The sequence below is a fragment of the Eleginops maclovinus genome, chromosome 3 (assembly GCF_036324505.1).
Source record: "Eleginops maclovinus isolate JMC-PN-2008 ecotype Puerto Natales chromosome 3, JC_Emac_rtc_rv5, whole genome shotgun sequence".
NCBI classification, from domain to species: Eukaryota; Metazoa; Chordata; class Actinopteri; order Perciformes; family Eleginopidae; genus Eleginops; species Eleginops maclovinus.
This window is the reverse complement of record NC_086351.1, coordinates 16,716,614-16,737,444: the sequence shown is the minus strand read 5'-3', so window position 1 is coordinate 16,737,444 and position 20,831 is coordinate 16,716,614. Positions and strand designations below refer to the sequence as shown.

The 20,831-nt window shown below is 39.0% G+C and overlaps 2 protein-coding genes across 2 annotated transcripts in view; one reads left to right on the top strand and one right to left on the bottom strand.

Moving 5' to 3' along the window:
• Positions 1–20,831, top strand: part of dnah5 (dynein, axonemal, heavy chain 5) — a 96,169-nt gene that overhangs the window by 8,030 nt on the left and 67,308 nt on the right. Inside the window, 31 exon segments of the mRNA XM_063879552.1 lie at positions 2,513–2,647; positions 2,781–2,865; positions 3,141–3,206; positions 3,209–3,291; positions 4,784–5,002; positions 5,429–5,566; positions 6,101–6,277; positions 6,435–6,548; positions 6,685–6,792; positions 7,294–7,416; positions 7,760–7,975; positions 8,445–8,471; positions 9,119–9,226; positions 9,616–9,701; positions 10,087–10,294; positions 10,419–10,458; positions 10,461–10,531; positions 10,695–10,901; positions 11,161–11,241; positions 16,000–16,090; positions 16,359–16,504; positions 17,113–17,290; positions 17,485–17,739; positions 17,877–18,067; positions 18,158–18,251; positions 18,755–18,897; positions 19,224–19,300; positions 19,439–19,563; positions 19,663–19,898; positions 20,194–20,412; positions 20,612–20,674. Of these exon segments, the coding sequence (XP_063735622.1) occupies positions 2,513–2,647; positions 2,781–2,865; positions 3,141–3,206; positions 3,209–3,291; positions 4,784–5,002; positions 5,429–5,566; positions 6,101–6,277; positions 6,435–6,548; positions 6,685–6,792; positions 7,294–7,416; positions 7,760–7,975; positions 8,445–8,471; positions 9,119–9,226; positions 9,616–9,701; positions 10,087–10,294; positions 10,419–10,458; positions 10,461–10,531; positions 10,695–10,901; positions 11,161–11,241; positions 16,000–16,090; positions 16,359–16,504; positions 17,113–17,290; positions 17,485–17,739; positions 17,877–18,067; positions 18,158–18,251; positions 18,755–18,897; positions 19,224–19,300; positions 19,439–19,563; positions 19,663–19,898; positions 20,194–20,412; positions 20,612–20,674 (4,110 nt within the window).
• LOC134861942 (general transcription factor II-I repeat domain-containing protein 2B-like) lies at positions 12,231–13,706 on the bottom strand. The gene is made up of 2 exons (XM_063879554.1): positions 13,449–13,706; positions 12,231–13,129 (listed from the first exon to the last, which is right to left on the bottom strand). The coding sequence occupies exons 1-2, from the start codon at positions 13,642–13,644 to the stop codon at positions 12,615–12,617; spliced, it is 711 nt and encodes a 236-aa protein (XP_063735624.1). The 5' UTR covers positions 13,645–13,706; the 3' UTR covers positions 12,231–12,614.

The window sequence follows — 20,831 nt, the reverse complement described above, 5'->3', positions numbered from 1 at the left end:
TGGTTTCTGTGTTAGGGGAATAACAACAGTAAAGGCGATTGTGTTTATGCACATCTATCATTGTTTAGGCTGTTTTCTGTTGGCTTCTTTGTTTGAATATTGCATTCAACAGTGACTGGTTTGAATAATCAGTACCACACTGAATTGTGTCTGCATTATTCTTCTCTAAACTGAAGGCTGAGTTGGCTGATTACACAATTTGGAATAAAGACTGAGACGAGTTGTGAAACGGCTTGTCGCCCAGCAACTGATGGCTTAGCCCGCTTTTTCTTAGGGTTACCTATGATGTGAGCATTTGGGTGTGTATCTCGAGAGACTTGAACATGTTTGGTGTTTAGTTGTTCTTTTTTTTTTCTCTGAATTTATTGTAAAATTGCGTTCTGTAGTGATGTATTGCAGCTTATCTGAAACTAAATTTATTTTGTAAGGAACATCATGTCTGTTTCAAAATCAAGTGTGCAAATCAAATACACCTGTTCAGTATAACAGAGAATTTCTCATTTTGAAACTCAAATATGAAGATTATGGATTTTGAAATGAAATCACCAGTCTAGAAAGAAAAAATGTGCTGTCAATGTAGGAGTGAACTATACCAGAGTACCAATACCAATGCCAAGTCTGTTTACATTCGCCACAAGGAAAAAAGTCCATGTTTGAATTGACTAACTGTGTGAAATCAAAGGTACATTTCAAGCCTGCAGTTCTGTGTGCTCGGCAACCACCCTGTTATTAGCCAAAGTGACCTGTGACTCGAATCCACTGTTCCTAAAGGAAGTTTGTTGTTGCTTGGCAAATTCTACCATGGTTTTTGAGAAAGTTAATCATTCTGCAGATTGGGTTTGTTTTGTGTTTCTGAGGCAGGTTGATTGCAAGGGACACTACTTGTTATTTTCCTTGTTTCACTATACCAACCTGTCAATGTTATGTTCAGTTCTCTTTGGAGGCTGCTAAAGGGCTAATGTGATGCTGCCCTCACTAACCTTGTTGGCTTACACATAATGAGTGGTCCACCTCAGTCTGGCTTCACATCAATTCCCCTGTCTATATGATAATGCACATTCAAACTTTAAACCACCCTGAATTCTCAAAGAGTTTGTCCTTCTCATTTCTTGTTCTTTCATTTTCTCAGCTCCATATCCACTTTTTCAGCCCTCTTGGCTTCCCTTTATCAGTGTTATCGCTTTTGTCTTTTTTAGGGGGGATTCAGTTGTTTCATCCTTTTTCTTAGCTCTTAACATCCTTATCTGTTTTTGACAATTATGTCTTCTGTTATTGCTTCATGTCATCCTTACTATCTTTTGGATTTAGCATCATTCCTCTTTGGTCCTTTAAAGACTATAGTCAGGTTTCTATCTGAATTACCCCTTAATCTATTACATCTATTCTTTCAAATCTGATTCTTGATACAAGCTCAAGGGACCCACCCAGGGAGAATGTGCAGCATGACTGACAGACTTTCGCAGTCAGTTTAGGTTAGCAAGAAAAAAAAAAAATATATATATAAAGATAAAGCTGCACAGCGGTTATATCCCTGTGCTATAAAAACCATACAACCACATGTATGTGTACTTAAAAAGAGGAAGAGGAGAGGAAGAGCAGAGACATGATGAGAATGAAGTTAGATATGTATTTTATAATGTTAAAGTTAAATCCAGTTTTTAGCATTCAAACCGACAGTAGTATAACATTGCAAGCTGGGTTCTATTTTTTGCATGGCCTGTCACAGTTGGGTGTTTACTGCTTATTTGTAAAAGAGGGTCTTTAAAAGAAAGAAGTCTGACCATGCTGACGTCAATGAGAGAAGTATTTTGGGCAAAAAAATGTTCCTGGCTAACAGAAGCAAGGGTAAATGAGAGAATTTGAATCCATCTTGCAGCTGGCACTAGATTTCATTATTGGCTGACCTTGTCCAGTGTTAATAAGCAGCGTAACCTGGCAACCCATTGTGGTTAATTTCACTCTCCCACCGTCCTAAATACAAGCCATGCTTATGAACTGTTGTAAACGAGCTTTGTTGTTTGTTGATCCATTTAAAGACATCTGCATTTTGCTGACTTTGGATGGGTGCTACTGTAAGGAGATAGATTGAAACAGTTCTCTAATGAATGATGAACAGAGGGATGTACATTTGAAAATGTTAAAGTACATTTTTGTGTTGGCTACAAACACATGTATGGATGGATACTTTGTATTGACAGTATGGGGAGGCTTCTTTGTTTACATTTGTTTGTTCTACTGCTCATTCTGAAACTGTGGATCTTTAATTAAAAAAGTTGTAGTACCAAGGGATAGCTTCAATCATCTTTCATTACCAACAAACAGTCTCATGACAACTAACCAGTGTTGTAAAATATGATTTATTTGTGCACTTTTTCCTTTGATGGCTTATTCTCATTTTGTGTCTTTTGTTATTGCCAGTGAATATTTTTTCCTATTAAATATCCATACATATTACATTTAATGACAATCATTTGTATGATACAAATTAGAATTGTCTGTGTGTTTTGTTTAGCAAAAGCTGAAAGAGGAACGTGAAGCTAAGCGAGCCCAGCTAGATGGAAGACATGACTACATCCTCAGCATTGTGGCTTCATGCCTGGGACTGGAGAAATCTGATGTGGAAGATGCCACACTGGAGGGAAATCAGGTACCCTGTATATTTGTAAAGCTTTTCCTATTTTTTGCATCAACACTAAGGGCTCAAATAGAAACACAATGTCTCTTCGTCTTGGGAACTGTTTTGTCTAATAAGCTGAACATTTTCTTTTGATCTTTCTCAGATTGAACGCATGGAGCAATTCTTTGTTGCTGAGGGTCTTCCGCACCTCATGTTCTTCTATCAAGACATTGAGCCAGTTGAAGGAGGTAACATGTGAAAGTGCACTCTCAACATGTTTAAAAGTGTGTGAAATGTGAAGAATATATCTAATTGTTATTAACACATAAAGTTGCAATGCTGTCCCCATATTAATCAAGTTATGTTGGCAAAAAACAATCATGGCAGTAATGTGCAGGTCTCTCAAATCCGTTATAATTTGATACAAATGTAAATTGCCATCGTGTTAGTACTACAGTGAGAATTCAAGCTATTTGTGATGATATCTTCTGTTGTTTATATGTGCAATCCTTTGTCTCAACAGCAGCAGCCCCTGCACCCTCCCAGCAGCCTGGTCGCCGCAAAAAGTCTAAAGTGTTTGTGACAGACGGAGGGATGTAGCTTTGACCGGAGTGTGTGTGTTCTTCACCAGAGCCAACACTTCTAGGGCAATCACCTCTGAGAACATACACAGAGTGAGTCACTTTCTACCCTTCTGGAATTGTAACAATAAAGCCATTACGTTCAAAGTTAGAATCTTATTTTTTTTACTCTGGTACCTCCTATTATGTAGTTTAGTTAAATGACTAAATCAGCCTTAATGAATCTTACAATGTAATGGATGATGAAAGTTTCACCGGGGGAACATATGGATCCCTTATTCTTTTGGCAGTGATTTCTTTTTTAGCCCATTCACACTATACTGTAAATGGTTTCCCTAGATATGTTCTGGTCATCAAGAGCTAGTGGGACAAAGGGGAGACAATAGCACGCTGATAACACAGGCAGGTCTTCCTATTGATTGTTGCTGATCACCTGCTGAGAGCAGAAAAGCTCATCACAACCACTGATGAATGGGCATGTCAGCTACATGACACCCACATTGTGTGTGCGTGTGTGTGTGTGTGCACCCTTGCATTGATAAGCCCACTTTTGGATTGTACATGCTATGTCTGTAATCAGTGGTACCGATTTAGTCGTACAATAATGATAATATATCACCTTAAATAAAAAAGCCAAATTCTAAATTTCTTTCAAGCAAATGTTGTAGTTATACAAACAATTGAATGTAATTACACATAAAAACCCAATATAAAATCCACCAGAGCTGAGTGAGCCTCCCCCTTAGAATGTGTTTTAAACCATATAAAGCATCATGGCTTCACTGTGCAATTGCAAATGGCACGTGTTTGTTTTAGACCATAGCATTAAATTGCTTCTTTGCAGTTATCCTTTCATTTGTGCGTGATCTTCGGGAATCACGGGATTACATTTGTAGCTCAAGTTTTATCTTGTGGCTATTTTTGCATGTCACATTAGACAGTGGTGCTTGATGGTTATAGATACTGTCAGATTTACCTAACATTGGATTTACCAATCATCATTAACAGGTCACCTTTTCAAACTTCAGATCAGTTGGATATTAAGGTGCTTTCATTAAAAAAAGAACTGCCGTCCTGTTTTAGCGTTTATTCATTTCAATGCACTCTCATGATTCTGGAAGGTACACAGTTTGCTGTGGGGAACCCAAAGGTTAAACTGCGACCAAGCACAGTTTTTTATCCCGATCAACCCAATACTGAGTGGTTCCCAACAAGCGCTGATGGCTGTCTTTCCCCCACTATTTGCATCATCACTATGTCCAGTATGATTTCTGTGCATCTACAGAAGGTAGAGTCAGTTGCTATGACCTACGCCTGCATGCTCGGTCTTCTAGGAACAAAGCAACATTTAGGGACATTTCCTTCCCAGATATACTGTATGTCCAGCTGCAGGTTGTGCCTTACATCACACTTGCAAGATTCTACAAATAAGTAATAGGTCCCTAACACTGGCACCAGCAGTGGTGTATACCCCTTCGTGTTGTACACAGATATGCTATAACAGAACCAGGGTTGTGGCTGTATCCTAGAGTTTTTGAGCTCAGTAAAATGTTGGTACATGTGAGCATTTTTATCTCTATTTTAGGATGTCAATTTTAATATGTTGGACACAACTGAGGGGGGTCTATTAAAAAGTGTGGAGCAGTTGCTCTCAGAGATCTTCATCCCTACACTGACGAAGATCAACCACGGCTGGGGGGAGCCTAGCAGTCCCCAGGCCCAGGCAGTCAAACAGGACTTCATAGCATCTTTGGAAGGCTTTGTGTCTGTTTTGGCTGGAGCACAGGAGAGCCTGCAAGAAAAGGTAAGTAACAGTTTCTGCTACAAAATATGGAGCATTGTGAATGGTTAAAAAAATACGTAAATGCATTTGACTTTAGTCAAAAGCTAAATTACATTACATTTGTAAACTGCCCAGACATCAAACCCATGACAGTAATTAGGATTTTCTTTGCAAAAACACAGAAAAACACATATTTACTTGGATTAATGTAATTAAATAAAGACTGTTTGAACTTCTGTCAACCTTTGTCATCACAGAAATGTGTTTTATTGAAGCAGTAAGACACTTAAAGAATACATAAATAGTTGAAAACAGCCTGCTTTGACTAGTGCATATTCTTTTCCATATAGAAACGTGTGTGAGCAAACACTGGCAAATTAATAAAGAGCGAACAAAAAACAACAACTTTAGAAACCACAACAAAACTATGTCATGTCGTGCCTCCAGGTTACCCTGAAAGCGTGTGACACATTTGACCTGCGGGTGCTGAAAGGCCCATCTGACTACGTGGCAGCAGCCAACAGCACAGACACCACAGAAAAGATAGAGGCCTGCATGAAAGTCTGGATCAAACAAATTGAACAGGTGAGAGGTGTTAGATAACAGGTAAGATGTTATTCTCAAACTCACAACATACTATTTATCCTTAAAGTTGATGTAATGTTGAACTCCCTTATTGTGCAGAGTTGCTTGTGATCCGAGTTTGCTTGGATCAAAATGTGTGGATATGACTGGATATGTGCCAAATATTTCATTAAGCTGGAGCAACAAATGCTTGATACACATGTTCATCCTGAAAAGCAGCAAAGTGCTCAGGCAGGGTAAATGCACCATTTAATCTTTAGTGCAATGAAAAATGTAGCATTGCTAGGTGTTTTAGCAGCACACAATATGCAAGAACGAGATGCCTTGGTGGCATTTTAGCTGTATTTCCTTTGACGCGTTTAATGTTTTTATAGTTTACGACATTTATCCCCACTAATTTAAGGTCTGTTGGGGAAGGATGCAAAACAACCTTACTGAAAAGACAAAATCAAACCCGTGAGGTGTAAAGCAAAGGCTAAAGTGCAGACATGTTGCCTTAACAGTGAGTAGATTGGAAGTCCTTGTGTTTTGCAGGTTTTAGCTGAGAGCGACCAGCTGAGAAAGGAGGCCGATGACCTTGGCCCTCGGGCTGAGCTGGACCACTGGAAGAAACGAATGTCACGCTTCAACTACCTGCTGGACCAACTCAAAACCCCCGATGTCAAGGCTGTACTGGGAGTTCTCTTGATGGCCAAATCTAAAATCATAAAGGTCAGAAATGAGGTGTCAGTCCCTGCAAGGTTTCAGTAATCTGTTTTGTTATTTTGCTGCTTCATAGGACAATTATACATTCTGCCAAACTGTCTTCTGTCCTAAATATCTGTGTTTCATATTTGTTGAATGCATTAAGTGTTGTTTGTTTGTGCAGTCGTGGCGAGAACTGGATTCCAGGATCACTGATGCAGCCAACGAGGCCAAAGACAATGTCAAGTATCTTTACAGCCTTGAAAAGTTTTGTGACCCTCTCTACAACAGTGACCCTGTAAGAAAAATACTTGAATCTTTTTAAAGCTCAAATGGTCAGTTATATAAATGGCTGTTGATGCAAATACTGTTCAATGTTCTGCTTGTGCAAGCTTTACGGACACTCAATGACTTTCATTTGTGTCTCATCCCAGGTTTCAATGGTGGATGCAATCCCCGGTCTGATCAATGCCATCAGGATGATTCACAGTATTTCTCGCTACTATAACACGTCAGAAAAGATTACGTCACTTTTTGTCAAGGTAGGGTGGTAGCTATTCTGCACAATGCAACAATACTGAAGTGGATGTGGATTATACTGTCATACACAATAGGATTTAGCAAAGCTGTGCGCCTACAGTCTGGATATTGTCCTAATTTTTTCCTCTGATCTGTGTTTATCAGATTTATATGGATGAACAAAATGAACCATTGAAACATGTATTGTTTGGTTCATAAAAAAGGGCATTGTTGAATCAATTGAAGAGTGAATAACAACAATTACCAAACCAAAGGATAACAATATCCATCTACAGTGTAACATCCCAGAGAACAAATATTTGACGTAAACAGAGTATAAACATCAGGATGTTACATAGACAAATATGCAACACTATTGCAATATTGCTTCTTTGACTTTTGACAACCGTGCTCATGGTGCACTAACATTTAGCTTCTATAGGAACATGTATAGTCTGAAATTGTGTGTCAACAAATTATTCCGATGTATATCTTCATTTTAACAAACACATCAATGCCTACAGGTGACAAACCAGATGATCACAGCCTGCAAGGCTTACATCACCAATAACAGCTCTAATTCAATATGGGACCAGCCTCAACAAGTTGTAGCTGACAAAATAAAAGCTGCCATCCACCTAAACCAGGTACTGCTTATCGATATAATCCGTCAAATCTAATGTTAATTATTGAGCTCTCCTAGTTTTTTTTTGTCCACATTATCAAATGTGTTTCTTTAAAGCATGATCCAGTTTTAAATGTTGTCTAAAAAATTGAAAATACAATTTGACTTAAGACGTGATATACTGTAATGTATCGTCATTAAATGCATTTTTTGAAGGTTTGTAATTAATACTACAGAATAAACAGTATTACTAGGTAGAGATTATGTTAGGAGAGTTAGCAGACGTACTAATATCGTAATTACTTTGATTCTCCCGATGGGTGAAAATGAGAGTTGTTTTGCTCATGTGAAACCGTGTCCTGCAGGAGTATCAGCGGTATTTCCATAAAAGCAAGGAGAAGTTGGAACAGAATCCATCAGAGAGACAGTTCGACTTCAGTGAGATGTACATTTTTGGGAAGTTTGATACGTTCCAGCGACGACTCAACAAGATCCTAGAAATGTTCAGCACCATTTCTACCTACTCTGCCCTGCAGGACTCTAAGATAGAAGGACTGGAGATAGTGGCCACCAGGTTTCAAGTGGGTATCAGATGTTTGTCAAGATATTTCTGAGTGATTGTTCCATCAACTGAGGAAGTTGCCACTTCTAACAACTGCTTATTATTGATATGTCATAGAGTTGCACTGAGAGTAATTGGGAAATGTTAGGAATGTAAAAGCTGTTAATAAATAGGAAAGAAACATTGTTAATTGTATTCCTTAAATGCATAACATTTAAGGAATAAATAGAGTGGACATTTTTAGAAAAATAATTTTTAAAACAACATTTTTTTCAGTGAAACTGAAGAGAGTATAGTATTTGTCCATTCATTTTAAACTACTATCTTCAGGCTTCGCATTACCTTGTCGTTGCCACTGTCTTCTTTTTTTGGTTTGTTGTGGGAAACACAACGTTATACTTAGAAAACCAGATTGTGCTGCCTGTGTGTTCCCCTGAGAGTATATTGATGTAAGCTGTCTGTTTGTTTCTGCTTCCTTGGATGAACAGACTGCAGAAATGCAGGGGAAATGGGAGGTAATGTCTAATTGCAGTCTTCAACTCTTTTTTGCATGGCCCATTTTCATAGCATTGACAGCATGCAGTGGTACATTCAAAAGACATGGAGTTTAACCACTGTACATATCAGTGTATAACAACATTACAATACTAATTGCATGGAATAAAAACTGAGAATTAGTTCCATAAGTTGTTCTTCATGTGAGTTGCTCTATTTTGCTCTATCAGTTATTTTCGCACTTTGTAAGCACATTTTTTGCATGTCCTCCAGTTTACCTAATGTAATTCCATTCCGTCCTATCAAGGTCTAAGTAACTAGAGAGAATAAAATGCATGTAGAGGTTGACAGTAAATTCTTAAAGTATACATAATTTATGGTAAGCTTAAGGATATGGTGTTACATTTCACATGCACTCGGTTTGTCCTTTGCTTTATTCAAAACCCTGATTAACTACTAGACTAATAAAACAGATTGCCTCATCATGACCCACAGTTGGTCAAGAAAATTATATTCAGGAATAGTTCAAAACAGAACAGCAATATTAGCTCAAGTTTTTCTACAGCAAAACAATTATGCAACCGTTTTTGAGAAAAACTGAGTAGTTGTTGGAAATTAACCTATTGTACATCTATGCTTGTTTGCCTGTGTTTTTTGTGTGTGATAGGCTATTGTTTTGAACATGAAGAAAAAACACTACAGTTTCCTAGACCAGAGAAGAACTGACTTTGATGATGACTATGAAGAATTCTGCAAAAGCACCTCTGAGCTACATGTAAGTCAAATATTACCGACATAACTTTTATTTCTGTATATTGTATAGTACAATGTATAGGCCTTCACACAGACATACTCATTTCCGTTATTATATGTGATTAGGGCTCTGCTCAGAAGTTATAGAACAATAATTAGATTAGGTCATTATGTTCACACCTAGTGCCTTGCAAAAATATGCACTAAACATCGAATCCAAACCAAACCCATTGATTTCCAGTTAATACATGACAAAAGGGGGAAAAAACATGATTGGTACCTTAGCAAGACACTGTACACATCCACAACATGCTGAGAACAAGTTTAATTAGGCAATAATTGGGCAATAATTGAAAACTGGGATTGTTTTTCAAATGTTCCATGTCATTGTCTTTCCTTTGGTCCTTCCAGAATCAGCTGAAGAATTTCATGGATAACACCTTTGAAAAAATTCAAAATACAGAGCGTGCTCTGAATGTGCTGAAGAAATTTGAAAGGTAAATTATTTTGTATCACTTTGATTGAGCTGATTATGTTTATCTTCACTAGTATTTTTTCAATTTGTTCTTCAGTAAAAAAAACCTTCATCACAGTTTTAAATGAATGGCTAAAATGAAAAACATAGCAGGATTCTAAAAACACCTTCTCTTTGTGGAAATATGTGACATAATTCACTGGCACATCTTAAGAAATGGTTCTATGTTATGTTATTAATTACATGTGTGCGTTTCTTGCTATAAAAAGTAAAAATGTCATGCAACAAGAAAGGCATTTCTGGATGTAATCGCTACAATACCATTTAAGTGTTCATTCTGTTCACAATTTATTTATGAAAGCATTCAAATATTGGCTGCCTTCTATTTTCTGACTCACTAAAAACAGATTGGGCATCCCAGACCTCGGTATTGACGAGAAGTACCAGCGCATTCTGCAGAACTATGGCCGGGACATTGAAATGATATCACGTATCTACATGAAGCAGAAACTGGAGCCACCGATTGGTCGAAACATGCCCCTTGTGTCAGGTCGTATCATGTGGGCTCGACAGCTGTCCAGCAGGATCCAGGGTCCCATGGATCTCTTCCAACAGGTACAATTGGATGTCTTCCTCTAAGAATTTTGGCTTTGCGTAGGGGATGTTTTTGTTGACTTACAATACAATTGTCAGTGCATTTCCTTCTAAAGTAATACCTTATCATTCTATCCTTGTTTAGCATCCTGGTGTACTTTCTACTCCAGAGGCCAAAAGGGTCATTAGAACTTTAACAGGGTAGCAAGGGTCCTGTTGGAGTTTGAGATGCTCTACCATCACAGCTGGATGCAAAAGGTAGGGGGATGCATATGACCCATCGAAATGTATAGTACACATAGGACTACAACATGCACAAACTGTATATGTTCACACCAATTTTACAGCCTCATACCCTTGTTGTTTCTCTCTTTCTTGTCTTCTCTAAACTACCCAACCTACCTTGATTCATCTTGCCCAGATGGAGGTTGCCCGGGTAGGCCTGCAGGCTTCTCTGCTCGTCAGGTCTCCACAGACAGGGGAGCTCTTTGTAAACTTTGATCCAGAGATTCTGACCCAGATAAGGGAGGCGAACTGCATGACAAAGATGAATTTGGAGATACCACCATTTGCTGCCCTGTTGCAGCAGAGACAGGACACCCTGAAAAGGAACTACAACAGATTACAGGTTGATACTATTTAACACAGTTTTACATATTAGCAAATACATACAACTGAAGTAGGTCATATTAAGAGTCAAAGTGTTTCCGCATTCATGATGAATAAGTAAAAAGGACTGTGTCATTTGTCCTATTTGTATCAAAAAGACATAAAAAGGGTAAGCTATTTACACTTTAAAAAGGCATGTTTCAACAAAGCAAATATTGTCTACACTGTTGTCAGTGAATAAAACGTTTAAAACTGTATTAATATCTTTCCCTTTCTAGTTAGTGTTGAGTGAGAACACAAGAGTGCGGGCTAAGATTCAGAGTGCTTTTGAACAGCTAGCAATGCCACATGTTGCTAAGGTAAGTTCTGGTGTGGATTTGTGTGTATTTGTGTATTTTGAAAAGTGTTATATAAATGAAATGCATTATAATTATCATATAATTCAAGTAGCCTTTAAACTAGCCTATCTACTCAGATTATTGAGTTTTTATTATTTATTTGATAGAATCAGAATCAGAATACCTTTATTCATCCCTCAGAGGGGAAATTTCCATTTGTTACAGCAGGAAGAGCAAATAACTGTTTAATAACACACCAAAGATACAAGAATATATACAAAAATTACACAATTTACAAAGTACACAAAAGCAAAAATAGATAGGTATAGCAGCCAGGTATCTATTGCACAGTTACTAACGGTATATATATATAACACATAATTGATATTGCATATTGTATTGTCTGTATTCTAATTAAACGTATCTGCCCAAGATGTAGTGTATTTTAAGTATATTTGCTTTTAGTTAAATATCAAATATCTAATAGTTTTATGGATGTATTAAATACAGAACACTCTAGGGCTCTGAAAACCTATGAAATGATTTACAGTAGACCAATTTACAGTGATACTAAGGGATTTAATCTGTTGATATTCATGGTTTTAAAATAATACACATTATTTTTAATAATTTGAGTTCATTGTTGGAGTACAGTGTGTAATTAGCCAACTCCTTTGGTCCCAAGTGTTCCCAATGCCTGTTCGATTAATAGCTTTACAAATGGGGCCCTTCTGTATTTTAAGGTGGCCCTCGAGCCTTAGAAGTATCTATTCTAGGGGCTTCTGTGTGTTAAATAGCAACATTGGAACATTTTGGTAGGATAATGGATATGAGTACATTTACATTGGCGAACATTATGCACAAAAATGCAACATTGAGGCAGAGTTCATGGTGGATTTAAGTGACTGCATCAATGTTTGATTCAGGTGAGCTTTCTAATGTATTAGTAAACTTGCTTGTTTATGTTATGTTACTAATGTGTTGGCTAACATTGCCTTACATCAGGGGTGCCCAAATACTTCCCGATGGAGGGCCAAAATTGAACGTGAGGGGAGGGCCGAGGGCCAAAATGATCATTTTGCAGTACATTAAGTGTACGGTAAATATATGAGTGCAGTACATTACGTGTGTAAGTTAAGCATACGTGTGCAAAATAAACACTATATCACAAAGTCATTTTGAAAAATGAATTGCACTGTTTATTGTGCTTCACATTTAGGTCAATAACATTTCATAACATCGATCTGGCTTCTTTAAATTAAAAAAAAAACTGAAGCACTATGAAATATTTGTGGACAGGTGTGGAACATTACCAGTCCTTGGGCCTACCATACTCCCAGGTGACACAATGGGGGCCTAGGGCAGGCCTACATATTCTGCCTGTAGTAGTCCAATCAGTGGGAAACATGAAGCCTGTTCTTGGTTTTTAAAAGCCTCTCAATATCAGGTTCAAGCTGACTAACTGACAAAGTGAGAATGTCATGTAGGTGAGAGTCAGATAAAGCATTCCTCAGTTTGGACTTGTTAAGATTCATAAGGCTGAAAGCCTGCTCACAGACATAAGTACTTCCAAAGAGGGATAACATAACCTGGGCATGTTTGCGTATCTTGCCATATCTGTGTGCGGGAATAGACCTGTAAAAATCTTGTAAGGAAAGCTCTCTGAACCTGCTATGGAGGTCTGAATCAGACTGAAGTTCCAAAAGTTCCATTTGAAGCTCCTCACTGACTGCATCCACATTCACAGAAAAAGGTTGAGCAAACAGCTCAAATGCTGTTGTATTTCCACGAAAATCTTCAAAGCGATGGTCGAACTCCACCTCAAGATTGTTGAGAATGTTGAGGTATTTTGGTGTGTCTTCCTCCATCAACCCAACTTCTCTGAGGCTGGGGAAATGTGCCAAATTTCCTGAAAATACAGACACAAAGACAAAAGCAGCAATGTAAGATGCAAGGTTGTTCATGAAATGAAATGAAATACCAATCATCAATCAAATGGTGGGCAGGGGATATATTTTGTTTTGTTTATGGCTGCAGTAGACTATGAAAAGCAATACAACTACTGTTTTGGATTTAATGCCTGGTTTAGTGGTTTTAAAAAGAACATCTATTTTCCACCAACACAAAGTATACATGCATCACAAACAATATATCTATGATAGCATGGTTGTGACAACAAGCGTAATACATTGTTTTATGTTCAATAAAATATTAAAGTTAGATCTCACCTTTTGAGAGATGTCTGCTAAGCAGCTGGAACTTTTGCTTGAAGGCTTTGACATGGTCATACATCTGCGTGATCATCTGGTCTCTCCCTTGGAGCTGAAGATTGAGGATATTCAGCAGCTCTGTGATGTCCACAAGAAAAGCCAGGTCTGCAAGCCAGTGACTGTCCGTGGGCACTTGGATGTTGTTCGTCTTCATGGCTTGAAACTCTCTTATTTCCTCGCGCAGATCAAAGAAACCCCGCAAAACTTTCCCACGGCTCAACCACCGCACCTCCTGATGTTACAATACATCACCATACTGGGCATCCATCTCATCAAGCAGAGCTTTGAATTGACGGTGTGAGAGGGCCTTTGAGCGAATATTGTTGACAATGGCGACGACATCCTGCATGACGTTTTTCAAGCCCATGTTTTTAGCGCACAGTTGCTCCTGATGCAAAATACAATGGTACTTTAAAATCGAGCCACCAAACTCGGAGACCTTGTCCGACACAAGTGCAGTTAGCCCTGCTCGCTTACCGACCATGGCGGGGGCTCCATCAGTCATGATGCCAGATAGGGTTTCCCAGTTCAAACCGTTCTTGTCCAGAACTCGCTCCACTGCCATAAAAATATCCACACCTTTTGTTGTCCCTTTCAATGTTTCAAGGCCCGCTAGTTCTTGACACACTTCAAAGTCCTCATTGACGCCTCGCAAAAACACCAGCAACTGTGCTGAGTCGGACATGTCGGTGCTTTCATCGCACGCAATGGAGAAGGCAGAAAAGTGACTTGCTCTTTGGGCTATCTGACCTCGAACGTCTTCGGCCATGTCCTCAACGCGGCGGGTGACAGTGTTCCGTGACAGGCTAATTTGAGAAAACACACGCATCTGATTTGGACACACATCTTGGGCAGCAATTGTCAAACACTCCTTGACGAAATCACCCGCTGCAAAAGCTCTCCCACTTCTCACGATTGCATTGCTAATGCGATAACTAGCCCGAGTGGCATTTTCTTGTGCAGTCGACGGCTGAAGTAGAGTTCGCTGCTGGGTGGTTAGCTTTGTTAGCAAGTCTGCTAACTTGACCTTGCAATGTTCTCCAGTGTACTTTGCGAACTCAGCCGCATGCTTAGTTAGATAGTGACGGCGAATGTTGTATTCCTTTGAAACAGCGACCCTCTGCTTACATACCAGACACACTGCATTGGAATCTACCTCGGTAAAAAAATAGTCCTGTTCCCAAGTTTTTTAAAATTTTCGTTTGTCTGTGTGCCACAGCCTACTACGCTCCATCCTTGAATCCTCTCACTCACTGGTCTTGGGCGTTATCGGGTAGCTAGGAGCTGACTGGAGCTCAACAGCGCCATCCTATGGCATTATTTGGTAGTGCGCCAATAAATAATTTTCAACGAGAACTTCCGATCGTTTATGGTGGGACAGTGCGGGAAGGCACGGGCCAAATTTAATCGGTCGCGGGCCAAGTTTGGCCCGCGGGCCCCAATTTGGGCAGCCATGCCTTACATTATTTTTACAATGGCTGTTTATTCACTGGGTAAACACATTTTAGGCTAATGAGGTTAGCAAATTGTATGCTAGCATAACTCCTGTTTAAATACTATTGGTTAGCAAGTGTTTTCAGTTGAAAGGATAACGCGACGTTGTCGGTATTTACTGGTGAAAATGCTCCTGAAACTTGAACTATTTCAAACTGATGAAAGTTAGACTTATAATTTTATTTAACACTTCATCATGGAAATTATGGTAACTTTAGGGGCTAAGTCTGTACAATCTAAACTTCTGGATCAAATAAAACAATCCCAACCATGGAGCACATTCAAAATGTATACATTTTAGGAGGTCACAATGCAACAATGTGCACTGATCTAGTCAAAGTGTGCTCTTGTGTGTTATTGATGGGTTAGACCAGGGGTGTCCAAACTTTTTTCACCGAAAGCCACATACAGAAAAATATACGGGGACCTGGGTCACTTATCGAGGGGAATATTGCCTCATAAGTTAAGTTATAAGTTAGCAAAACAAATCAAATGTAGATGAGTAATTGAAAACGCTTTAGGCCTACATCCCATCTCTCTTTAGGGTTACATTTATTTTGTTGGCAGCTCATTCCTTAAAACAGAAGCCTCAGATTGCTGATAATAAAAGTAAATATGAAGGTTACATTTTAAGCTTGTTATGGAAATAAGTTATTGGGTTTTTTTTTATCAACTAAGATTTGTTTCAATTTTAAATGACTGAATTTATTTGAAAATTGTGTAATATATGTTAACATATATATTTGAGAAGTACAATATAAGACAAGCAAAAGTTACATTTCTGGGCCATATTCCATTATACTTTTAGCACTTTCTGGGGGCCGATTCAAAATGGCCTGCGGGCCGTATTTGGCCCCTGGGCCGTAGTTTGGACACCCCTGGGTTAGACTTTAAGGACTGACAAAGCACATTTTGTTGGTTTTCATTGTTTTTTAAAATTTACATACATAATATATTTCTAAAAAGAGATACTGTTGTATGAGAAGTGCATTTTCACACTTTACTGACTTTGCAGGTGGATGAAGCTATACTGCCGGGATTGACCTCAATCAACTGGACATCTATGAACATAGACAAGTACATTTGCCGTATTGACAAGGCTTTGGGTAAGCAAAATATCTAGCCAAATCAATAAGTCACATGCTGACAGCTTCCGATAGGATTAACATTTATTGATTGTTTACTTGCTGTTTGTGTGAGTTCTCTTTTTAGTAACTTGCATACTCTTTACTACCTCTCTCTATGCTCCACATTTTCTTTTCATTCATTTATTTGCTCCATTGTCTCCCTCTCTCACCCCCTCCCTTCTTATGCCTGCTAACTTGTTCTCTCCTCCTCTGTCTCTGTCTGACTCTCTTTCTTTCACTTCTCCAGTTAACCTGGAGTTGACAATGGACAGGGTGAACGACTTGGTCGAGTTTAGGATAGATGCGGTACTGCAGGAGATGAGTGCATCCACATTGTGTGTTTTGCCAGATGATGAACCAGTCACCTGTGAGGAGTTTGTTCAGACCACCAGGGTAAATTAATACATAATCTGTTTCAATATAATAACAATGTTAACCGTTTATTGTCTTTTCACCAAGCCCATCTTCTAAGTTGTACAACATCCCACCCCATTTGTTATATGAAAGATGATATGATGAATGACGACATACAAATGTAATCACATTCATAAAAGCGTGTGGATGAGCACGCAGGGGCAATTTCAGTCAAGGCCACAGGTCTTCCATCATGGTTTATTCATTTTACAAACTAGCTGCTAAGTTATCAGAACAAAGTTATGATGTGAGCGGCTGACTGCAGACAAAGCAATATAGTGTATGATGTTATGTACATATTGACTGATGAAAATCCAAACCAGTAGGGTGTCCACTCTTGTGTAGAAATCACTGACGGAAATTGAACCTGACATTATTGGATTGTGTGCCCAGATAACATCACTACAGTTCTGTATGCAGAGTTGATCAAAGTGGATTGAAAAGAATTAAGCAGTGCTCATGTTTTTGTGCTCAAAATCATATGCCCTTGGTATGCAGAAAACAATCCATCCTGTATTATGCTTTGCTAAGCTGCAGTGCACTACCATTTTCATAACATTATTAATGTACATGTTATATTTGTATAGGACCTCTGCATAAGACAAGCCCAGAGTCTCCACACTAAGAGTTCACTTGTGGAAGAGGCTGCTAATGAACTGATCAACATGCTGCTGGAGTTTGACCACAATCAGAAAGAGGAGGTGGAGAAGGTTGAGGAAGAAAGCTGTGCTGAGAGCAAGACCATAGACCACCTTGATAGTGAAGGTATACTAACGTTTTCCTTTTGGGATCAAATAGAATGGGATATAAAATAATGTATTTACAAGCTAAGATATCTATCATGAACCCATATGCTGATGAATATCATATTTGAAGTTTCAGCTTGTATTTCCTATGTTAAAAGCGTGGCTGAAGGAGTTTATGTGCAGAATAATAATGTGTCACCTGTTGCATCTCAGGTGAAGATGAAGGCCGCTCAGAGGGCCGTCTCTTCTCTAGAAACACCTTGCTGCCTCCTGCCAGCGTTGGCCCTTCTTCTCCCTTGGTGAGGAGGAAGAAGAAGAGGGACTTGATGGAAGTGATGGAGGAAGAAGCCCAGGAGCTCCTTTCCTACTTTAACCACCGCAACGTGGATGCTTTACTCAGATTGACACGCAACACCCTGGAGATGCTACGCAAACGCATTCACGCCTCCTCGCTCATCCATTTCTTGGGTAGGTCCAAGTGGGATTTTTTCATCAAATAGTAATAGTTGTTGTTGTTGTTCTTGTTGTTGTTCTTGTTGAAAGAATTGTTTCCCTATGTAATGTAAAATAAATATATTTAGAGCTTTTCGTCTGCCCGCTTGTAGTTGAGAGTGACTCACGTGGCAAAAGCAGCGGTCAGCAAGCAATCTTCAGAGTAGATGTGACCCTCTCCATCCCTAACATCGCCATGGTTCCTGCTCTGGAGGAGGTCCAACAGGCTCTAAACCGGGCTGTAGAGTGTGTAGTCAGTGTCAGCAAAGGAGTTGGTCAGTGGAGTAAAGAGAGGATCTCCAAGGTGAGTTTGATCTCATTAAGGAGGCAATGAAAATGATCCCCCCCCCTACACACACAATATTTTTTTAATACTTATGTTTCCTTTTTGCAGAGAAAAATGAATGAGAGAAGGATGGCTGCTCTGAAACAGGATAGTTCTGAGAGTGAATCAGAGGATGGAGCAACCACATACAGGAGCCTGGCTGGTATGAGAGGACACAAGAACATACCTCTCTTTTCCTCAGCAGTTCAATAACTCAAAACTGACTTCAGAATGATTTCTCCATGTTGTTTCCAACATGTAGACAAGGACATGAATCATTAGCTACTGCACCACAGTCACTTGATAATCAGATCTCCTTATTTCACAGTTCAGTAGAGCAAAACCCCAGCACATAGAAATGTGTTGATTGAAATGTCAACTGGATGTCAGTGGCTTTGGAAGAAAGACGTTTAAACAAAAGAGATCTAAAAATCTAATTTGGATAGAGCAGCCATTTCAGTCACATTGCACCCCAGATAACTTGAAAATGGGTGATAAAGTTGGAGGCTGATTGACTTGCTATTTTTTTCTTTCTTTTTGCTAAAATAAAAGTGATTTTGATTTGATGCACACAAACATTAAAAGTTTAAAGATTTGTTTTAGGTCATTTTATGTCTGATACATTCACAAATCACAACATAGATTCTTTCATCTAAACTCTTTCAGATGGCAGCACCTCAGATATTTCAGCATCTGTGATCCAGGCTATCCCATTCCAAGCTAGAAACTACCACAAGAGTGTGTCTGAGAACAAGGAGATAGTCAAACTAGTGTCTGTTCTCAGCACCTCCATCAGCTCCACCAAAAAGGTAAACAACATTAAGGTTTCAACAAGAACATTTCAATAAGGCAAAGTATTTCAATTAAGTTTAGTATTTGGTTAACCTGGACAGAACAAGGAACAATAAATTCAATTTTTTAAATATATATCTATTGTGTCTTTTGTACATGTATTATTCCCTCTGCTTCAACAACAGTTTTCTACAGAAAATGGGCATTGGCAGCAACTGTTATTGTCTGTATCTGTTTGTTTTTGAAATTCCCCAAAAGATAAAATACCTTGTCATCTTACACAAAACCTAAATCTTACTTCTATTAATGGCTCCCTTTCCTCATTTTTTTATTTGTTGTAAAGGAAGTGATGACTGCTCTGGATCGCTTCAGTCGTTACCATCACATCTGGAGGAAGGACCGTGAAGACACCATGCGAAAGTATGATAAACTGAATGACTGGTATTCATACAGTATCTGACTCTTACCTCTAAGAAACTGTTTATTTTGTATGTGTCAAGTCAATGCCAGCCAAAACCAACATTACATCAGCACACTTTTGTTTTTGTTTTTTCACAGATTCATCCAGGGCAGCCCCCTGCTCTCAGAGTTTGAGAGCCAGATTATTTTCTATCGAGATCTGGAGCTGGAAATAAACTCTGAACCAGAGTACATTACCGTAGGAGCTTTGGCTCTATTCACAGGTTAGATTCAGTTGCAATACTTGTCTAAATAAAACACTGACATGAAATAAAAGATAGATCACTGATCTCTGCATGCTCACATGTATTTCATTTTATCAGTGGACCTGAAGATGTCCCTCACTGCTGAAACCAAGAACTGGATGGTGGACTATGGACGGTACTGTAACAGGAAATACCGGTCAGACATGGAGCAGATTTTTGCTTTTGTTGACGAAGCGGGAAAGAAACTCAATCGGCAGATCAAAGACCTGGATGACATTCGCATCGCCATGGCATCACTAAAGGAGATCAGAGAGCATCAAATATCTATTGATTTTCGAGTTGGTCCCACAGAGGTAAACACGGCGGCATTTGGTCTTTCATACAGCCTGGTAGTTGTTGGCCCCCTGTCTTTTCACACAAATGCACACAGTGTGAATAAGACTAAATTCAGTAGTTACATGAATGCATTTCATCAGTGTTTGAGCCTTTGAGGAGTGTACAATATATAGCAGTTGGTTTTCAATAGCAATGTGTATAAATGAAGGTCACAGTACATGTTGTGATTATTAAGCCTTTGCCAATGCTTTATTTATAATTCTATTTTATTTTATATCTCAGTTGACTCTGCCTATCTTTCTCTCCTCACAGGAGTCCTATGCCATGCTTCATAAATATGACCTATCAGTGGCAAAAGAGGAGGCTGATAAAGTGGATACGCTGCGTTACACCTGGGAGAAGCTGCTGTCCCGGAGCACAGAGGTACAGAACGAGCTGGTGGCTCTGCAGCCCAACTTCAGAGGAGAGCTGGTCAGCAATGTGGAGACTTTTGTGGAAGACTGTCAACACTTTTACCAGGATTATGACAAGGTAAATGACAACAAGATGCAAATGCTCACGCCTATACACTTAACGCTTTAAGGCTTATACAATTTCTGCAATTTATTAGACTGCAGGATCAAGTCATTAACTGCAGGTTTAACAATAACAATTTGAGAAACAGAATATCAACAAAAAAGGGAGTTGGGATGTATATACCTATACACTTACCTTTTCTTCTCTGCTTCAGGATGGCCCCATGGTGGTGGGGCTAGCTCCTCAGGATGCCAGCGATAGACTCATCATGTTCCAGGTTTGTTATTGACAATATGAGTTTAGCATGATACTGTGGTTAAACTCATGATTTAGTCTTTCATCATGTGTGTCAGTTATTTGGGTCTGGAAAATGACCTGGTTCCCTACAAAGGCAAGGCAAGTTAACTTATATAGCACCTTTCAACACAAGGCAA